Raw genomic sequence first — 19,939 nt, 5'->3', positions numbered from 1 at the left:
AATGCATTAGATAATTTTATCATGATAGTTAACAAAATTATTATTATTTCTTTTATATTTGAAAATATTTGTTTATTCCCATTTGATTTCCTTTCGCACATATATTTCAGGAACTCCAAACATTTTATCACGTGCCTAACTTCATAAACAACTCAACATATTGCCTATATATTATATGACATTAGTACATAAAAATAATGTGTAATAGAACATTGGTTTGTCTTATTTTTATAACTTCTTGTTTAAATGCATTTATTATATTAAATCCACATCTTTTTCATCTTTCCATGTACTTTTAATAAAACATCTCCTAGGTATGTTGCAAAATTCATTCTTTCTTAATTTCCTTAAAACGCAAACGAATATTTTTTTGAACTGCCGAACAAAATTATATTTTTTTGAAAGAAAGTAAATTTGGCTTTGTTAAGGAGTTTGAAAAAAAAGGCTGGCCCTGCCCATTAGTTACCATGGCAAACATTTTCCATAAGTGAAAAGAGCAGCAGCTTCAAAGTTTAGATGAAATTTCCCTAAAGCAAAAAATACATCAAAAACATGTAAGGCAATTATCATTGTACTCCTAATAATGACATTCTAAATTTTTATTTTCCTCTACCCTTTGTGAATATATTGATTGCAAAAGGTACTTCTAAGTGAGAGTTGTAGAAATACCTATTAGTCATTTGGGAAGTCTGATAAAAGAATTTTTCCTTGAGGAAATTCAGAAAGTGGACAATCAGGATAGAGTAACAAATCTTTTGCAAATCGTGTGGAAATCTTTGTTTCCTATAAAAGTGAAGGTGGCATCAATCAATTACTCATCTGAGAGATCATTGAAAACAAATTTTTTGTTGAGTCTCTATGTCATTTTAACATTTCTTAGAGAAAAAAAATTGAAGAACATTACCATAATAAAATTGTTATCTGAGAGTGTGTGTAGATCTACATACCTGTCTATGCATAAGGCATATGTGAGCTTCTCAACATTTCTATCTTTAAAAGTAAATGGTGGGGTTATATTTGTTGCTGAATCCCATCTAATTCTAGATGTAAATCATATATATCCACAGGTACATGGACTCTTTAAAGTTTAATGCATCTCCTAAAGAGATATCTTTCTAGTAAAATTTTACTTTTCAGGTTTAATAATTTTTTTATAAAAATGTATAAGATATTAACATTTAGTTCTTATAGGATATGAAAAAAGTTTCTAAAATTCAATGTATGTATTTTTTTTCTAGAGAAACATGATGGTGTAATCAAGAAAAGCAATTTCCTAGGATAAAATTTTGTGAGAGAAGTGGAACGAAAATATGAATTCAAAGATAAGGGAAAGATGTAAAATCTCAAAATGTTAATAGAAAGATTGTTGGCATATATTTTAAATTTATAATGAAGAGTCCCAAAATATAGTATTTAGAGTCCATTAACATGGTTTTTAAAGGGAAGTAGCCATTTTACTTTTAAATATCAAAATTTACATTATGTACATTTTTAACACATGATGAGAAATTCTAGATATTATCTTCAAAATAGGGAAGGAAGATTTTCTAAGGGAATGTCAGAGGAAAAAGCTGAGGTTAGTGTAAGAGAAAACGAACATTTTGTTTTCAGGATAACCCTAGGATTCTGACTGAGAGTAAAGCATGCAGCCTCAAGATTCCACCATGGTCAACAATATGTGTACTTAGATACTATTTTGGAACACTGACATGTTTTATCACTTCAACAGATAATATTTTTTAATAAACCCTTTTCAAATGTTTTCTATATGCCAAGCAATGTGCTAGGTGGAAGGGAACATGTAAGTCTTTGCTTACAACATTTCCAAAGGCTGATGGTGAAAGTTCATTTAATAAGATTATAAATGAATGACTGTGGTGGAGCTTATATGTGGCATTGCTAATAAAGTTAATTATTGCTTAATAATATCAGGATCTATGTAACATGGCATTTTATAGCCAAAGGAATTGCAAATCTGTTGAATATTACCTTATTTAATATGCTATATTGAGAAGACTGCATTGAAGTTTTTGATGAACAAATAAGCAATTGAGATCATAAAAGAGAGAAAAGTTTGGTCATTACACTTCTGATAATGATGAGCATAAGTGTTTATATGAGGTGATCATATACAAACTGAACTGAAAGAGGATGAAAATATGAATAATAGTAATTATACTGCAAGTGAATAAACTCTGTTTTTTAGACACAAATTTACTTTTAATTCTCTTAAGTATCATAAATACTCTAAGTCAAAGTTAAAACCAGGCTTACCAACACAGCCTCTAGTATCTTAAAGTAAAGTTAAATATATATGTCTATTCAGCATAGATGTCAGTATTTGTCTATTTCTTTTAAAAAATAAAATACTGTTTTATCACAAACCTAAAATGGTTTTGCTCTCATATTTCTATGTTAATATGTGGTGCTGACTCTTCAGATTAGGTAAACATTCACATAAAGTATAATTCTTTAGTGGGTATAGAGCTTTTTAATTTTTTGTGGTAACATTCCTAACTGCAACATAATGGATGTATTTATCTCCTTTTTACAATTTATTCTTACTTAAACTCAGTCTTTAATAATTCTCTATATAAGAATAATCATTACAGCATTTATGTCTTTGGAATATGTAATTTTAGAAGACAATAATAGTCTCCTAACAAGAAATTACATTTTACAATGTCATTTTCTGACATCTAGCTTTAAAGTTAAGAAAGAGTAACTTTAGTCATTCAAAGTTCTGCACATTCAGTTTTTTGGGGAAGGAAAAAATTGATCTTCAATTTCAGGGGCATGGTGGCTTTGTGTACCAAATCATCTCTTGCCTTAGAGGAAAGAACCAAAGCCCCTCTATATTATATTGAATTTCCTTGCCTTAACCTATTTTCTCTTCAAAATAAGGATATCCTTGTTTGACAAAGATGCAAAAACGAAGGCTCATATTCTGTGAGATTGTCCCTGATCAACGTCAATGGCAGAGGAAGAAGCTCTTCCCATACTTAGAACAAAACAAACTGCATTCTCCTTATTGTGTTTTTAAATTTCCCTGAAGTTCCTTCAATTGAAAAGAGCCCAGTAAATTTAAACTTAGTTCTTCCATTGTGTATTTTTTTTCACTTTGCTGAAGTCCACAATAGCTCTTTGCAGTCAGGGCAAATAAAGAAGAGCCAGGAAATTTGAGCATCATAAATATTCAAAACTTAAAGATTAGGCCATTCAGAAGGTTGTATCATGTCATCGGGAGTAAGATAGATGGACAAGTTTCCATGCCAGAGATTTCGGTGCATCCATCTTTGCTGGCAGCTTCAGTGGCTTACACCAAGCTGAACGAACATTAAGTATCTAAAAAAATATGGTGAGTGAAAAAATGAAGGAGAATGGAAAGGTGACTGAACTTGTTAAAATTTATAGCCTCAGAACATGGTTACCACGTAGGCCCTAGTAACCTCGTTAAATAGATGCATTTATCTTTGGACTTCTCTATAGAAGTTTAGACCAAAGCTCATCTCCATAACTGCACTGCTGTCTATTACCCGTAGGCTGCACAAGAAACTCAGTGCTTTATCTCCTGCCTATTTTTCCCAGTATCAGTCAACCCAACTATGACAGGGGGACAAAGCCCAGAGAGAACAGTGGGCTTGAGGTGAGCTAAGAATGAAAAAGGCTGAGAAGACTGAGGTAAAGGGATATATGGTGAATGTCCAGAGATACACTTCTTCAACTAGTTGCAGCTGTAGTGAATTCTGGATCCACTGGGTCCAGCAACTTCAGTATCTCGTGCTACAGAGAAGTGCTCATTTCCATCAAGGAAGCCAACTGGAAACAGGACACAAATAACAGTAAAACTAGAGCCTAAAAGAATAGGTCAAAGGAAGCAAGGGATCAGATTTTGGTGCCAACATCACGGGGAATATAAAGTTTCTCTGAGACAACACAACTCAGACCCAACCATTTTAAGTAGTTCTTGTTTGAGCAAGAAAAATCTCCATTGCTAAATTTCTACTTGTAAGTAAGATTGGATAAGTAATTGAGAAGTGTATGAATGGGAAGCTCTTACATCTAATGTATTCCACTGTTATCTCCAGTTCTGTACATTGCCATTTGCAAAATCATGAGAAATGAAGGTGCTGGTTGAATACAGATGGCTGAATGTGTTACCTCTTCTAGATTATGTATTTTCATTTAGAAAAGTTTGTTGAAAAATAAAACAATTAAAAAAAAAGCCAAACAAAACTCCCCACTGTTCTTAACTCTGTGTCTCAGATTCAAAGTTCTGTCTTAATTGTAATTATTTTGTTCACAAGAAACCAAAATCCACTTCAAACTGGCTTAATGGAAAAGATCCTTTATTGGTTCAAGTGACTGAAAGACAGAAGAGTAAAACTGGTTTATTTATTTATTATAATGTTATTAGTAAATTCTCTCTTTTTGATTCTGACCCTGCTTTCCTTCATCTGCTTCATTTGCTTAGTTCTCAGGCAGTCTTTCCTCTCTTACTGGCAATTATGAATCACCAGTAGCTTGAGGCCAAAATTACTTTGTTTTAGCAAACTTGGGTGAGGAGCCTGTGCTCTTTTCCAAGTATTTCAGTGAAAACAATGGTTGACCCTCTTGAATTTGTATTGAGTAATTTACACTTCTTTGACCCAATCATTTGGCCAGGGACACACAGCATGCACTTTGTCAAGACCTAAAGAATAGACTCAGTCTGGAGAGTGGAGTTATTATCACCCAAAGTATTTGTATTGAAATTGGGAAAAGATTGATTCCTCACTAAAAGAGGGATGCTGTTACAATACTGGGTTCTGGCAAGAGATCATAGATATCTTTTTAATTTGGAATCCCAGATCACTTCCCACTTCAGATTTACTAAATCAGAATCTCCAGGATTTAAGCCTTGTCAAGCAGTTGTATTTTTAAAAACCCCACAGTGTTTTTGTAACAACTCACAACCAGTGTTAGAACCATTGCAACCCAAATGATTAATTCTAAAAATAAGTGATTTTATGCATTTGGACACAAGGGAGAGAGATGGGGATAAGTGGGTAACAGCATGTTTTGTTTACAATAGTGACTGCTATTCTATATAAATCTACTGTTTTGAAAATATCAACTATGAATGATAAAATGCAAAGTAAGTTAATATCACTCTTGCATAGACCTAGACCTTTGGAATAGCTGTTGTAATTGATTCTTACCAGATGAACACATGAAAAATTTTTTATTGAACTATAGTTAATATACAATATTATATTGGTTTCAAGTATACAACATAGTGATTTGACAGTTATCTACATTATTAAATGCCCACCCCAAGTAGTGTAGTTACTGCCAACATAGAAATATGTTACAGAATTATTGACTATATTCTCTATACTTTACTTTTATTCCCATAACTAATTCATGTTATGATTGAGATTTTGTGCCTCTTTAACCCCTTCACCTATTTCACCCACCCACTCCAACCCTAACTAACCCTAGATAACTAAACATGACTGACATAGACTCAGCTGAACAAGATGAGGAGATACTTTTGTTGTTTCACTGTCTGCTATAACCAGCTGTGGTGGAGTCACTTAACCTCGTGGCTGTCAGTTCTCACATCCATAAAACAAAGATGCTGGATTGACTGATGTCCAGGTCCTTTCCAGCTGTAATATTTTATGACTCTATGATTAAATGTTGATGTCATATATTAGTAATTTCAATAAGAGTTTCATTTGGGCCAGAGCTTCCACCTCCAAGTGTGTTCCATGGAACAGCAACATTAGCATCATTTGGGAATGATTTAGAAATACAGAACCTAGCTCCATCTGGGCCAAGAGAATCAGAATCTGCATTTGAAGAGAATCCTCAGGTGACTTGTATGCACATTAAAATTTGAGAAAAATCAGTCTAGACAGTAGTTCTTATTTTTGAGTGTGGCTCTGAAGTCACCTGAGAGCTTATTTAAATTGGAGATCCCTTAAAGTTTCCTCTCCTTAAGAGACTAATTGATTAAGCTTGGGCTGTAGCTGAGGAATAGATTTTAAAATCTCCCCAGATGATTCTGATATGCAGCCACATTGTCTGGTGTATCATCAGATATGAAATCCATACACTAGTACAGGAAAAACCTTATCCAATTCTGTAAAGTCCACCAATGATTATCTTATAAAAGGCATTATTTGTAATTATTTCCACCTCTGTCCTGTTTATGAACACATGGGAAATAGGATCTCATTTTAGACAAGGAGAAAATAAAATTCAAAGAGAAAAAATAAATTAATCTAAGATTACTGATTAATGGTGAAAATGAGATTGTACAGATAATTTTATATTTATTTTGAAATTTTTTGTAGGGGTCAGTAGTATAGAGCATTGAGGCTACTATCTTTTCTTGAAAAATTATAGTTACTTTATGAAATTTTACCAAGTAATGAAACCTAACAATAAAGATCCAAAATATTTTTATGTCCATTGGATTCAACGTCCCTAAAGGAAACAGTCCTCATTACTTGGCTACCACTATATCTGGCATGAATGCCCACTTAATCACAAACACTAGGTGATAACATTTCATTTATAATCTTCACAAATAGTTAGTGTTGTATTTTTTATTAAAAGTATTTATCGATGTAAGAGAAAATTTATCAGAAAATCATATAAAATACAAATACCTACACATCATTTGGTATATTTATCTAAAATTTGAGAATTCAATAAAATATTTTCCCTTAGCTTTTTAAAATTGGCCGCTAAGTAGATAACTCAGTTAAATTTAACTCAGTGGCTAAATTTAAATAGATTTTCTTAGTTATTTATCATAGCTAAACTTTCATCTTCTAGTCACAATTGGCAAAATCTTACAAATAGAGATTTTATGTTCAAATGAATACATAATTTGAATTTTTCATATTACAATAAGAAAAACCATAAGAAGGCATTTTATATTGTCTAGCACTTTTGAGATATGTAGAAAACATAAAGATAAAAGACATTCTTTGAAACCTACAACCATTATAATAATTTAATAAACTGCATTGTTATCCAAAAGAATCAGGATGGTTGCCTTGGTGACAGAGATGATCCTTTTAACTTCTTAAGTCTATCAGTTAAAAAATCTTGAATTGATATTTTTAATTTATTAAGAGTGTTTCATATTGATAGAGAAAAAAGTATGCTAATTTAAACTGGCCATGTAAGTCTTAAAATTAAAATTATTCAACAGTAAGCTTGGTATAAGTGGTAAAAACTATCATAAGCAAAATACATGTAACATAACAAAATAACTCAGAAAGACTTCACTACAAAGTAAGCTCATTCTTTGCAGTCATTAGCACAATCTATTTTCACTAATTTAGGTCCCATTGATTGCTGCTTCTAGCAGTCTTCCCATTTTTAGTGCCCGTGGCCTTCTCCCTAGTTACATGCAGAAGTTAAGCTCAGAATCTTGGAAAAATCTGTTGACCCATGATTACTATTAGCGCCGTGGGAGACAGCTTAGATGAATACATGTTCATAGAATTAAACAGCTGGAAGAAAAGGAAAGAAGAACTAAGCCAATGAAATGAATCTTCACTTCTAACTTGAAGCAGATTTTAAAAGATTTCATCTATTGAGAAATCATATGGTTCAGTGGGACATGGGACACACACTATGAGAACCAGAAATTTCCCAAGAAATTTCTGCAAGTCCCAAGTTGGGCTACTAAGAGGATCACTAAAATCTACGCTTGTTCTTTCAGATGTCTAGCATAAATATGTATAACAAATGCCAAAATTTAATTATTTCTGCATATAAAATATAGTAAATATATAAGCATGTGTTAATAATCAAAAGAGGGAGGAAGCAGGACACTATTGGCAAGGGAGAATTTTGTTTGTTTTTTTTTCTTTTTAAAATTTTTTTATTGGAATAAAGTAGATACACAATATTATATTTTGAGTTTGTTTTTAAATTCACTTATAAAATATTTAATCCTGTCAATGTGCTAAGGTTTAAAAAAATATCATCCAAAGTCATTTAAAAAAGCCTACTCCTAGGATTAGACCAGCACTATCCAATAATAATATATTGTGAACCACATAATTTAAAAATGTTTAGTAACCCCATTAAAAAAGTAAAAAAAGAATAAGAAAATTAAAATGAATGATTTATCAAAATAACATTTTAATTAATCTAATCTAGGTATCAAACAGGGCTCAACCAGAGAAGCAGAGCCAATAGTAGATTATGCAGATAGATGTATATATTAACAAAAGTATTACAAGTGTTTGGCCTGTGTGGTTGCGGGGACTGGCTAAGCAAGTTGGACCCAGTAGGACAGGTGGTCAGGAAGGGAAGATCGTGGGCAAACTTGGACCCAGGGGCAAGGACCAAAGCTGTTGTCCACAGGCAGAATTTCTTCTTTTGCCCTGGGAAAACTCAGGCATGATTATGGCCTTCCAATGGAATCAGACAAGCCCAACCAGATGATCCAGAATGATATTGTTAAAGTCAATTGATTGGGGATTTTAATTATATTGAAAAATACCTTCCAAGGAACTGCTAGATTAGTGTTCATTTGAATGATGTGGGATAGCCAAGTTGACACATAAATAAAACCTTCACACTCAATAAATACATCCAAAATAATATTATTCCAGTATGTGATTAATATAAAAATCATTAATGAGATATTTTGTATTCTTTTCTACATTAAGCCTTCATAATCCACTATGAATTTACACTTACAGTACCTCTCAATTTGGACTAACCAACATATCAACACCTCCATATGCACATGCATCTGGTGGCTATTGCACTGGACAGTGTAGGTCACCATAGTGACAGAGTGTGAATAGGCTGATTATCTTGTACCTTTAGAGCAGTTCTAAAGATACAAATTCTTTGAATGTGTGTGTGTGTGTTAAATAAAATGTATCATTAGTTTTATTGCTTATAGTCTATAAGATGAAACTTCATTGTGCCTTTATAAACAGGATACATTTCTGTAGAAACTGATCAAAATTTTCCACATGTATAGCTCTCTATGAGAGATTGCAGCAACGTTATTCTTGTTACCTAGTTGTCAAAATACTGTTGAACCCAAGAGCACAGGGTAAGCAAAAGACAGACAGTTCTGAGCTGTTCTTCAGGACTCATTTTGCCCTAAAGAGGTAGGGGGACATTTGGCAAATGTCAAAAGGCATTTTTCATAGCCATGACTGGAAATGGAGTTACAGACATCTAATAGAAAGAGGCCAGGGATGCTGCTGAATACTATAGAAAGCACAGAATAGCCCACTCCACCCCCAAATAATGATTCAACCGAAAAAAGTCAATATTGCTAGAACAAGAAACCCTGCTTTGAAGTAGGATTTGGAGGTATAAAGGGAAGAAATTTAAAAAATGGTGTGAGAGGACGATGAAGGGAGTTTCCTATGCCCTTTGGAAATTTTTCCTTATGCCTTGGAGAATTTTTTCCATAGATGTGTTTGGGTATCTTAACTCTTTTGTACCTCCATTTGCATATTCCAAGTCAGGAATGGGATAAGGGTAGAGGAGTGGTCTGTAAACACTATGATGATGGATTAATAGGGAAAATAAGGAAAGGAAATCACAGTGGCAATTACCTCCTAACAGCTAAATGAAACTCACTGTCTTTTCTGAAGATATTAGGATTTCCCTATCATTGATCTTGACTTTAGACTTCTACAAAAATTACAAAAATGCAAATACAAGTTTACAAATGGAGAACTGAAAATGTGTACAGTAATTAGCACCACCTCAGACCATCTGTGGAATAAAGTTGTGATAAATAAATAAGTGAACCTCATTAGCATTTTTCCTAAGAAAAAAACATGGTCTTCAAGATTAAGTCACTTTTCAGAGGTAGTCATCATATTTGTAAACTCTAACCTCAAATTTACTTCTTTCCAAATTAACTGAAAAATTCAGAATTAACTTCATATTCTAAGTCTTGGCAGTGTATGTACATTGAAGCTAGCAGCAAACTGAATATATTTATTAAAATGATATTTTGATAAAATGTAACAACTAACTTATTCTATGAAATGTATCATATCTGCATGCAGTAATTATTGGTTAAATGCAATGCCAAATTCTGATGATAAACATAGCTTAGAGTCACCACTTCTGAGATATATTTCCTATTAGATAGTTGTTACAGTTCATTTCACAAATTCTTAATTTAATATGTAAAAATTAAATCATCCTAAATGTAAATGACATTCTTACTGAGGTTTCTTAATTTGTATTGAGAGTAATTGAAATAAAACATAATTATAGTTTGTGATCAATTCTAGCACTAAAAAGGTGACAACACATCTCCATTCACATAAGATTGTAAGCTTTTTCAAATAACTCTAATTTTGAGGTAATTCCATTTTTTCTTATTTCAGTAAATGAGAGATTTATATAGCAATATTTTACAAAGACTCTTTTTAAACACCTATAAACTTGTTAGATATAATAGTTAAGACTTCATGTATAAAGTTTAGGTCATGGCTATGGTTTGTATCTTTATATCTTGAACATTTTCAAAAATAGTTTTTAAATTAAGAATTCTGTTTTTCCCTAGAAATACACAAAGAAAAGACTGAAAAGCAGGAGAAACCTGAGAAGAAAATACCAACCAAAGGTAAATTTTTAATTTTGTGTTTATTTTTATTTTTATTCAAGATATATATTTTGTATATGCACACAGAAGAAAGGAAAATTTTCATGTTTAGTGTGTTCTTTTATCTTAACATTTTTGATAGTGTTTAAATTAGTATCTTACTTCTCAGTTAACCTCAGATATAAGTGTATAAATAATATTTAATGATTGGAGTCAAAGTTAACTTCAGAATGTGTGACAATTTTTGTTATTTACAACTGGTTTTTACTTATTAAGAGTACCACAAATACATGCCTTGATTTACAAGCAAAATCTTTTTCTTCTTTTAATGAGTTACTCTAATAAGTCAGAGCTTCATTTTTTTCAGCTTGGGCTTTTTATGCCATGAAGTATGTTTGACATCTCTGGCATAGAAATGCAGTCATTATATTGCTTCATTGAAGACTGCTAAGGCCCCACAGTTTCTTAGACAGCCTCAAGGGGTAGATGGACAGTGACAACATCATGATTAATATCTCTTTCAACTGAACTAAATCCAGTAACTGCAATCTTGCATTAGAAGCTTATTAATAATGGCCAGCATTATCTTGTTCATCTTACAACATCACTTTTCCAGAAGTGGCCCACATAGTCATAAAACTTTAAAGAAACTTAGAGGAAGCAAAAATTTTCAAAGGGATGTATCTCAAAATATTCTGTTTCCCCAATGGTCAGTCTTACATGGTTTTGGGTGAGCCAGGGAAAGAATAAAAATCTCGTAATACTATCTTTGTGTGATACAGATGGAAATAAAATAATTTCCCTGGGATAAAAATTGAATATTGTCTAATATTTATTATGTCAAAAATGGGCCAAAGCAAAATTAGCTGCAGTAAATAACAAAGTTGCAAATAGTAACATTTCAAATGATAGTTCTAATTAACCTTTAATTATACCAATATGTGAATCTATATTAAAATGCCATTTTTTTATATATACTTCATGTACTTCCTTTGTGTGAGGAGCTCAAAACTATTCTGCAGATGTTATGTTTTTAATCCTAATGTTTTAATTCATTGCAGATTGGTCAGCCAATCCTTACACAATCAGGGACATGCTACTTACTCAGCTGAAACCTATTTATATGTGTACCTGGGGAACTAATGTCTTCTTTCTGTTCCCTTTCCATTTGGGTTCTTAATGCTTTTGGTCAGGGAAATTGGACACAGCTCTTGGGTAAGACTTGACTAAGCTAGCCAGGACTGATCTGGCTATGTGTTTTGATCTGCTGGAGGCTAAACAGAAACTCACCTGGTTGCACATGACTGGGGTCTTCGCTGTTTTATCTCGTATAATTTACTATTAATTTAATAGCATTGCCGCTGCAATAGATATGGTGATGCAGATGGCACCATTTTTATTTCGGACCTGGTGCTGTTAGAACCCTGCTACTAGAGACCATGAGCAGTGAGCTGGAGAGCAGCTTTATTGAACTAGCAAGTCTTGCATAATTAAGACAGTGAATTTTGCTGAAGTTTAAAATAAATTTCTTGAAGGCTGGGCTAGAGATTAGTACCCAAATGTATTTCCTGAATAGACCAAATATATTTTGGGAAAATGAATATTTCTCAAGACAGAGAAAATGGATCTTCAGCTGTTCATCACTGAAATGGGCTTCAGAGATCACTTCTTTTTTCCACAATTTTTCTTTGTGAATATGAATGACAAAAAATTCACTTTATTCCTTAATTTCCTTGGTGGGTAGAATAATGATTGGTTTTTTCTTCCCAAATAGATTAGTGAAAATAAATATGGTTTATAACCTTTCATATATATATATATACATATATATATATTTTCTGTATGCTACATTCCATATCCATATGGTTATATATAGTAGTTAGGAATCTAAATTGTTATCAAAGCATTTTGAACTTTTATAAGAAAAGAAATACTGTATCCAAGGTAATAATAGCCTGTGATGATTGTAGACAAGCCAGCAAATATCTGGCTAAGAGATCCGTTATGCTGAAGTTGCTGTATTTTGGGTGGAGATAAAATTTTTGGTAATGATAGAAGCTAGATCACATCATATTATCTTTTTTCCTCCTTCAATGCATTCAAATAGCGTTTCAAAGGGTTTTAGGAGTGTGAAGTCATCGGGAAAGCCTGTAAGTCTACAGCCACATGGTTTACTCATTAAGTGGGATGCAGGTAACCGAAGAATTTGTAATCCCAGAGAACATACATTTCTAAAATAATTCCCTATAAATATGCTACCTAATTCATCTTTAAAGTGTCAAAGAATCAGTTTCAATTCTGCCTCATTTTCATAGACACTTTTGTAGTCATTCACATTACCTAACTAATTTTAATTCAGGAAGTCAAGGTAACTTGTTTCTGTTTTGTCCCTGTTTATTTTGTTTGATGTTTTCATTAGCAAAAATGCAACCATTTCGTAGAACTGACGGGTAAACCCTTTAATTCTTAATCTGGCAATGAGTACTTCTGGTTTTAAGATACAAGCTCTGACATATTCCTAGTGTTTACTTTTGAGTTAACCTTGTTTTTTTCTACATAAAAGAGGTACTAATTTATTGTATAAATAGGATCAGAATAATATATATACTTGTAGCCTTATATTGAATTAATAAAATAATACAGTGGGATATTGTTTGCTTAGAAGAAACTTACAACCATAATTTAACTTCTCCTGGGTTACAAAGATGCAGTTCGCCAAATTGCTATTGGTATAAATGGCCCCTGTGAGCAGGCAGAATGAGTTCTCCATGCTGGAGGACTTGTGGGCACTGAGCAATTTGCTCTGGTAGAAGTTAGTCTGAGGTGAATCCATTCCAAGATGATTGTTTCTGATGAAAGATTGTATAGTCCAAAATGATCGCGCAGAGTTCATTTGTATTTAAAGCCAAGCATTTTAGAATATATTCCTGTCTAACCTGGAAGAACTAATCATTGTCGAGATAGATATGAATAGGGCAGTCTAGAGATCACAGTCTATGAGTATTTCAGATGAATGGTTGCCTGTTGTCAAATGTAACATAACAGAAATATGTTAAATGATAAGAAATGTGGTCAGTCTTCTCCAGCAGTCAACGGCCTGGGCATCCTTGTAGGTATAAACAACTATGTGCACAAATATGTAAAAAGGATATATACATATACATATGTATATGTTGCTTCATTTACATATATAGTAAAAAATTATATATATATAGTATACTCTGTAAGCAGTTATGGGGATGAGTGATATTTGTCATAAATAAAATGTCCCAGTCATGATTGTTAAAGGCCATTTTCCTGTCCCATGGTAAGCACTCAGACAAGCTTTTTCAATAAATAGGCCAAGAGCACAGTGTGTGATTTTGACAAAGAAAGATGCCACTGTATTTTCTTCTACTCTTAGAAAGGTCTTGAATTAACCAATCTGGGTTAGGATCCAATATAGTGACTACTGCCTATGTGACTTTGGACAAGTTAATTAATCTTTTGTTGCTTTTATTTCCTCAACTATAAAATGGAGATAATAGAGTTGTTGTAAAGATTAAATGATTATGATATGTATATATGAGATTCCTAAGAATACTTGGCAATTTTTAAACAGGAACTATTAACTAATTAACTAGCCCTTTTAATCGCTGTTGATGAGATAAGTGACAGTCCCTTGCAGTTTCTTATCTGTGTTACTTCTCTCTCTAGTAGTACCACTCAAAACTGATCTGATCTTAGGCTGGAGGATTTAAGATCTGTCATCTCAGGATTCTATAACATAATGCTAAAACTTAATCACTTAAAGTGACCTTGATCACTTAAACCCTCTACTTGTGCTTCTCCTCTTAAAAAATTGATATCATGTGTTTCTCTACTGTGAACCAAATATTATACTTAATATATTATACTAAAATTTTACTTAGAATAATCCAACATGATAGATATAATCCCATTTAAAACTGAGAATACTGACATTTATCTGAGCTCAATGACTTACTCACTATCTCGTGTTTATTGAGTTGTAGAATGAAGTTTTTGCCTCTGTTTTCTATAACTTAAGTACAAATGGCCTTCCCCTTATTCCCTATTTCCTGTTTCTTTCTTCTTTTTTTGCTTTATTGTGTTTAAGTCTCTATTACTAGAAATTGCTTACAGCTGAATGGTCCTGAATTTGTCTCTGAACCCCTGTGAATAAGACCTTGCAAACTTCTGGTGAACTTTGCCTACCTGCTTGCACTTCCAAATACCCACCAGTTCCTAGATACCTGTTTCTATTCCCTTCCCATCAGTTGGTGCACCATGTGGCCTGATGTTTGTTGTCTTGTTTAATTCTGATAGCTTGCCTTCACAGCAGGCACCAAATACTTAATAAATTGCATGCCCCTCCAAGTTTCTTCCCCTCTATTTCTAAGCATAAAACTGAGAAATGAGATATGACAGTAACTATCTTTTGGTAGAAATGCCAAGTAACTTGTCATGGGTATATTAGTTTCCTGTGGTTGCTGTAACAAATTAACAAAAATGTGGTGCCCTAGAACAACAGAAGTTTATTATCTCACAGATCTATAGGCCAGAAATCCAAAATCCATCTCACTTGGCCCAAATTAAGGTTTTGGCAGGGTCAAACTTCCTCAGAGGCTCTAGGGAAGAATCTGTTCCTTGCTTCTTCCAGCATCTAGGGTTGTCATATTTCTTGGTTTGTGGACACATTACTTTAATCTCTGCCTCAGTGGTCAAAGTGCCTTCTCCTTTTTTGTCTTCCTATTATAAACACACATTGGATTGCATTTATGATCTGTCTACATAATCCAGGATAATCTTAATATCCTCAATTTCATCACATTGCAGTTATTTTTGGCCAAATATGGTAACATTCACAGATTCTGGGGATTAGGAGGTGAATATAATTTCAGGGGAATTATTTAGACTACCTCACCAAACTACTCTTTAACAAGGTACCCACCAGTCACAGTTCAGAGATACTTATTACTAAATACAAAATATAAGTAGTTGAAGTTAGGAAACACAGACTGGACAAATTTACCAAATTTATTGTAGCAACATCATCATAAATCCTTTTATAACTTCAGACATCAGCATAAAAAAATTAAGCTGTGAAATTATTGTTAGGGAATCCAGGTTTAGGGGAAATATCCAAGGTTTTATCATCTGGGTGACCCGAATTGCTCAGAATAATTCTATTATTTTTCATTTATTTTAAGGAGGAAGGTATTCATCATTGTTGTTTCTTTCCTAAGATATGTGAAGAGTTTAGTCAGATTGGAAATTGGATAATGTTTACATGTGGCCAAGACAATGCCATGATTCCATTAAGATATTATAAATTCCTCATTAAAAATTCATATTTATTGTGCATATACCTTAAGTCAAAAACTTAAGAGTTTTAAAAATTGGATTATCTATTCACATTTTAAGACATTGATTAATTTGAGAGCCTGAGTTGTTAATTAATTTTGATCTTTGAAAAGACTGAAGAAGTAGACTGTGAAAAGCCTTTAGATCCTCCAATAAAACTCTCATCTGACTTAATGCAGATAATTAACAGAAGGTTTTCTTTCACTCAAAGTATTTAAGCTCATGTAAGCTTCTAATGCACAGAATGTCTTCATCCCTCTGTATTATTTGTCCTAATCATAGACATCACAATCCACCCAAGCTATTCAAGCTGCAGAACTAGGAGTCGCTGTTGCCAGTGGCAGTACTCACCCTTGATGGGCTTTAAAATCATCTGGATGGTTTTTAAAAAATATATCCATGTGCAGACTCCATCCTGGGGACATTAATGTTTGGTAGGTGAGGCCAAAGGTGTTTGAAGCAAATCCTTCTAATGAAACAAATGAATAGTGAGAGTTAAAATCACTGTCAGTTCAATTCATGGCTTAGGGGTCAAGTATATCCCATGGAGGTTCTCATTAACCAAACAGTATTGTAAAATAATATACAACTGGATGTCTTTAGGTGGGACCTGCACCCACTATTTACCATAGTCATCACTCTCTCTCATCTCTTCTGGAGTAGACATTCAATCTGCCTCATCTTAGAAGGCTTTGGAGTAACCCCTGCCATAGACTTCTTGGTCTCTTTTATTACCAAGCCAAATCCTGCTCAGCCCTTTGTCGCACTCTCTCTTCATTATAATTTAGTCTGTTCTTACCTCTCCTGTCCCACTGTTTTCTCCTCCACAATCATTTCTCAATTAGATTATGACAGTCACTTCACTTAACTGATTTTACTGTATTACCCCTCAAATCCATGCTCGTCATGCCTCTCACGGGCTTAAATCAATCTGTTGCCATCCCAGTGCCTTAGACATAAAAGCCACATGTCCTACTATGGCTTATAAGACTATCCTCATATGATCACTGATAGCCCTGCAAATTTCTAGCTTTGTGTAGTTTCTCTACTCTGCAATCTCCTCTTCAACACCCCCTCAACTCTCAACTTTGCCCCTGCTTATCATGAAACTACAGACCCCACCAACACACCCATGCCATAATTGAACTGCTGGGCATTTCCTAGGCAGGTACTGTTGCTGTCTAATAATTCCATGCTTCTGTATGCACTGTTCTCTATGGCCAGTGAGTCCTTTCTGTGCAGTCATTTGTCAGTTTTCTGCTCATTTCTTTATTTTCAGATGGAAAGTCAGTTCCTTTAATAAGACTTCTCTGCTGTCCCTCACTCTCAGGGCATTTGAGTACCTTTTTCATGCTACTGTTATACCCCTGCATTCAACCTTTAAATAATTTTGACACCAAGTTTTAACTGTGGGTATATATAACTCACTGAAGTCAGGAACTATTTTGTCTTCATATATGCACTAGGTCATCCTTGAAATTTACTCTTATTATTCTGTGTTTCCTTCTCTATGGACAAAGAGATTCAGGCTCAGGTTCCTACCAGTTATGAATTTGTGTGCCTCTATCAAATTGATAATTATTCTAATACCCAGCAAAGTACCCAAACATGAACTCAATAAATGTTGAAATAATGAATGAATGAATGAATGAATCATTAATTTTCTGTATTTGTTGATCTCTAGTCTTTTATTCACAACTTTTTCCTTTAACATTTCTGTTTATTTTCAAATATATACAATTATTCAGCTTTAATTGGGACATTGTAACTTTGAATTTGAAATTGAAGACATGGATATTAAAACAAATGTGATCTGTAATATGTAATCACAAAACACCCACAATAAAATTTATAATATAGTAATATAGATTAAAGTAATACAGATTAATATGTACAATTTGGAAAATAACTTGATAAGAGAGCTTTGTCCAAGATGGCTGCTAGAAAAAAGGAGGGTCTTTTAGGCATTCAGTGCAATGAGTGTCTACATCCACCTGGGTTTTCTGGTGTTTGGGTGAAGAACTGGCCTCAGAAGTGGGGAGGAAGTTCACATGCTCATGGATGGCCATGTAGTCAACATCAAAATGGGTGGGCCAGTGACAACAGGGGAATCCTGGCAGGTAGGTACTGTAAATGGAGAAACTGGCCATAGCTACTAGACAATAATATACATCAGTTTATTCACAGCATTCACTTTGTGCCAAACACCATACTGGGCACTAAAAATTCAATGAAAACTAAGACCCAGTCCAATGAGAGGTCTAAGAAAAGCAAATACACAGTTATACCATCATGTGGTAAGTACTCCACAAAGAAATGTCCTGGAGGAGAGATGGTGTTTGAAGATCTAATTAGCTGCCTCTGTTTTTAAGTAGGTCTGACTACAGTTTTCTGGTAGAGCCATAGAGGAATGGTTGGTTTGGGATTTAGGTGTGCATTCTGGAACCTAAACTGGAAGATGTAAGAGCAAGGTCAGAGATCAGTCCTCAAAGAACCAGGTGGGAGCTTGGTTAAAGGAACAGAAAAGAAGCCCAGTGATTTATATTGCTAGTAGTTTCCTAGAGCTACCATAATAAAGTATCAAAAACTGGGTGGCTTAAAAATAAAAGAAATTTACTGCCTCTCAGTTTTAGAGGTTAATTAAATCCATTTGCTAGCCATCAATCAAAGAATCTTGTAGCTTATATATTGTCCCCGAGGTCAGCATTTCAGGAGGACTGATTCCCTGAGAGGGCATGAGGGAGAGTCTGCTGGCTTCCGATGGTTGCTGAAAGTCATTGGCTTTATGTGAATTGCTCCAGTCTCTGCCTTCGTCTTTAAATGGTGTTCTCCGTATATCTCTGTCTCTTCCCTCTGCATGTATTTGTCTTTGTGTCCAAATTTCCCCTTTTCATGCAGTCACCAGTTATATTGAATTACAATCCACCTAGTGACTTCATTTTAACTTGATTACCTCTATAAAGGCCCTATGTCCAAGGTTGTATTCTGAGGTAGGGGGGGTTAGATCTTCAACACATTTTTTTGAGATGACATTATTCAACTCAAAAAGTATCACATGCACAAAGTCATAGGAAATTTTTTTTAAAGGGTAATTTAGAATAATCCTGATTGACTGTTCTAGGATTGTTTCTGGGAAACAATTACAAGACTGAAATCATAGGCTGGCAAGAGATTTTGCTGACGTTAAGGCTCAAAAACCAAAGAGGACAGGACACTAAAATATATCTAAATACCCTGGAGCCCTTTATAAAAATGCTCTCAAAGTTCACAAATAAATTTAGTCAGCCTGTATTGCTAAACTTTTTCTTTTGCCTTCATTCAGCTGTACTTAGTTGACACTTTAAAGTACAAAATATATTTTCTTTTCCTTTCTGGCATCTGTGAAAGATAAACCTGGAACATGAGAACAAAATGCTCTCCACAAAGCTATGCATCGCCTCTATGCATTCCTTCCCCACAGTGATTGTTCACTTATGAGGAAGTGACTACAGTTTTGACTGTGGCTGCAGACCCACAGGTGAAGGGAAAATTACCCAAACAATTAAATCAGATTTGATAGTAAAACAAACATTTTAGAATTTAAAAATCTATTTTATGATTTAAAGCATATGTACCAAATGGGCTTTGTAACTTTAGCTAATTTGCCTAATCTCCACTTTAATACATAAATAAATGTAATCTTATTATGAAAAAGAAGATTACTCTGCCATGGACCCTTCTGTGTCAGTGCTTTCTTAACCAAAGAAGTTCAGGTTAATTGATCTCTTAGGTTCCTAGGAGTTCTAAAATCGTGTGCTTATATTAAATTAAAAATAATAAATCCTTCTATTAGGAAGAATGAATAATATGATCTTTGAGAAGTTTCTCAAGAATGCTTCTCCATTGAGTTTATCATTATCACCTAATGTGTGCAGATCATTTTGCGTTAGCACAGAATGGAAATTATACAAATTGTGACCAAAACATATG

The 19,939-nt window shown here is 33.7% G+C and overlaps 1 protein-coding gene across 16 annotated transcripts in view; it reads left to right on the top strand.

Annotated features, from left to right (window-relative positions):
* The window catches only part of TRDN (triadin), a 486,197-nt gene that overhangs the window by 192,011 nt on the left and 274,247 nt on the right, over positions 1-19,939 (top strand). For all 16 annotated transcript variants that reach the window (XM_073219550.1, XM_073219549.1, XM_073219542.1 and 13 more), the window contains one exon: positions 10,568-10,627. In XM_073219550.1, the coding sequence (XP_073075651.1) occupies positions 10,568-10,627 (60 nt within the window). The remainder of the gene's footprint in view (positions 1-10,567; positions 10,628-19,939) is intronic.

This window comes from Manis javanica, chromosome 13 (assembly GCF_040802235.1).
Source record: "Manis javanica isolate MJ-LG chromosome 13, MJ_LKY, whole genome shotgun sequence".
Taxonomy (NCBI): Eukaryota; Metazoa; Chordata; class Mammalia; order Pholidota; family Manidae; genus Manis; species Manis javanica.
The sequence above is the reverse complement of the archived record's forward strand: the minus strand, read 5'-3'. Positions and strand labels throughout refer to the sequence as shown.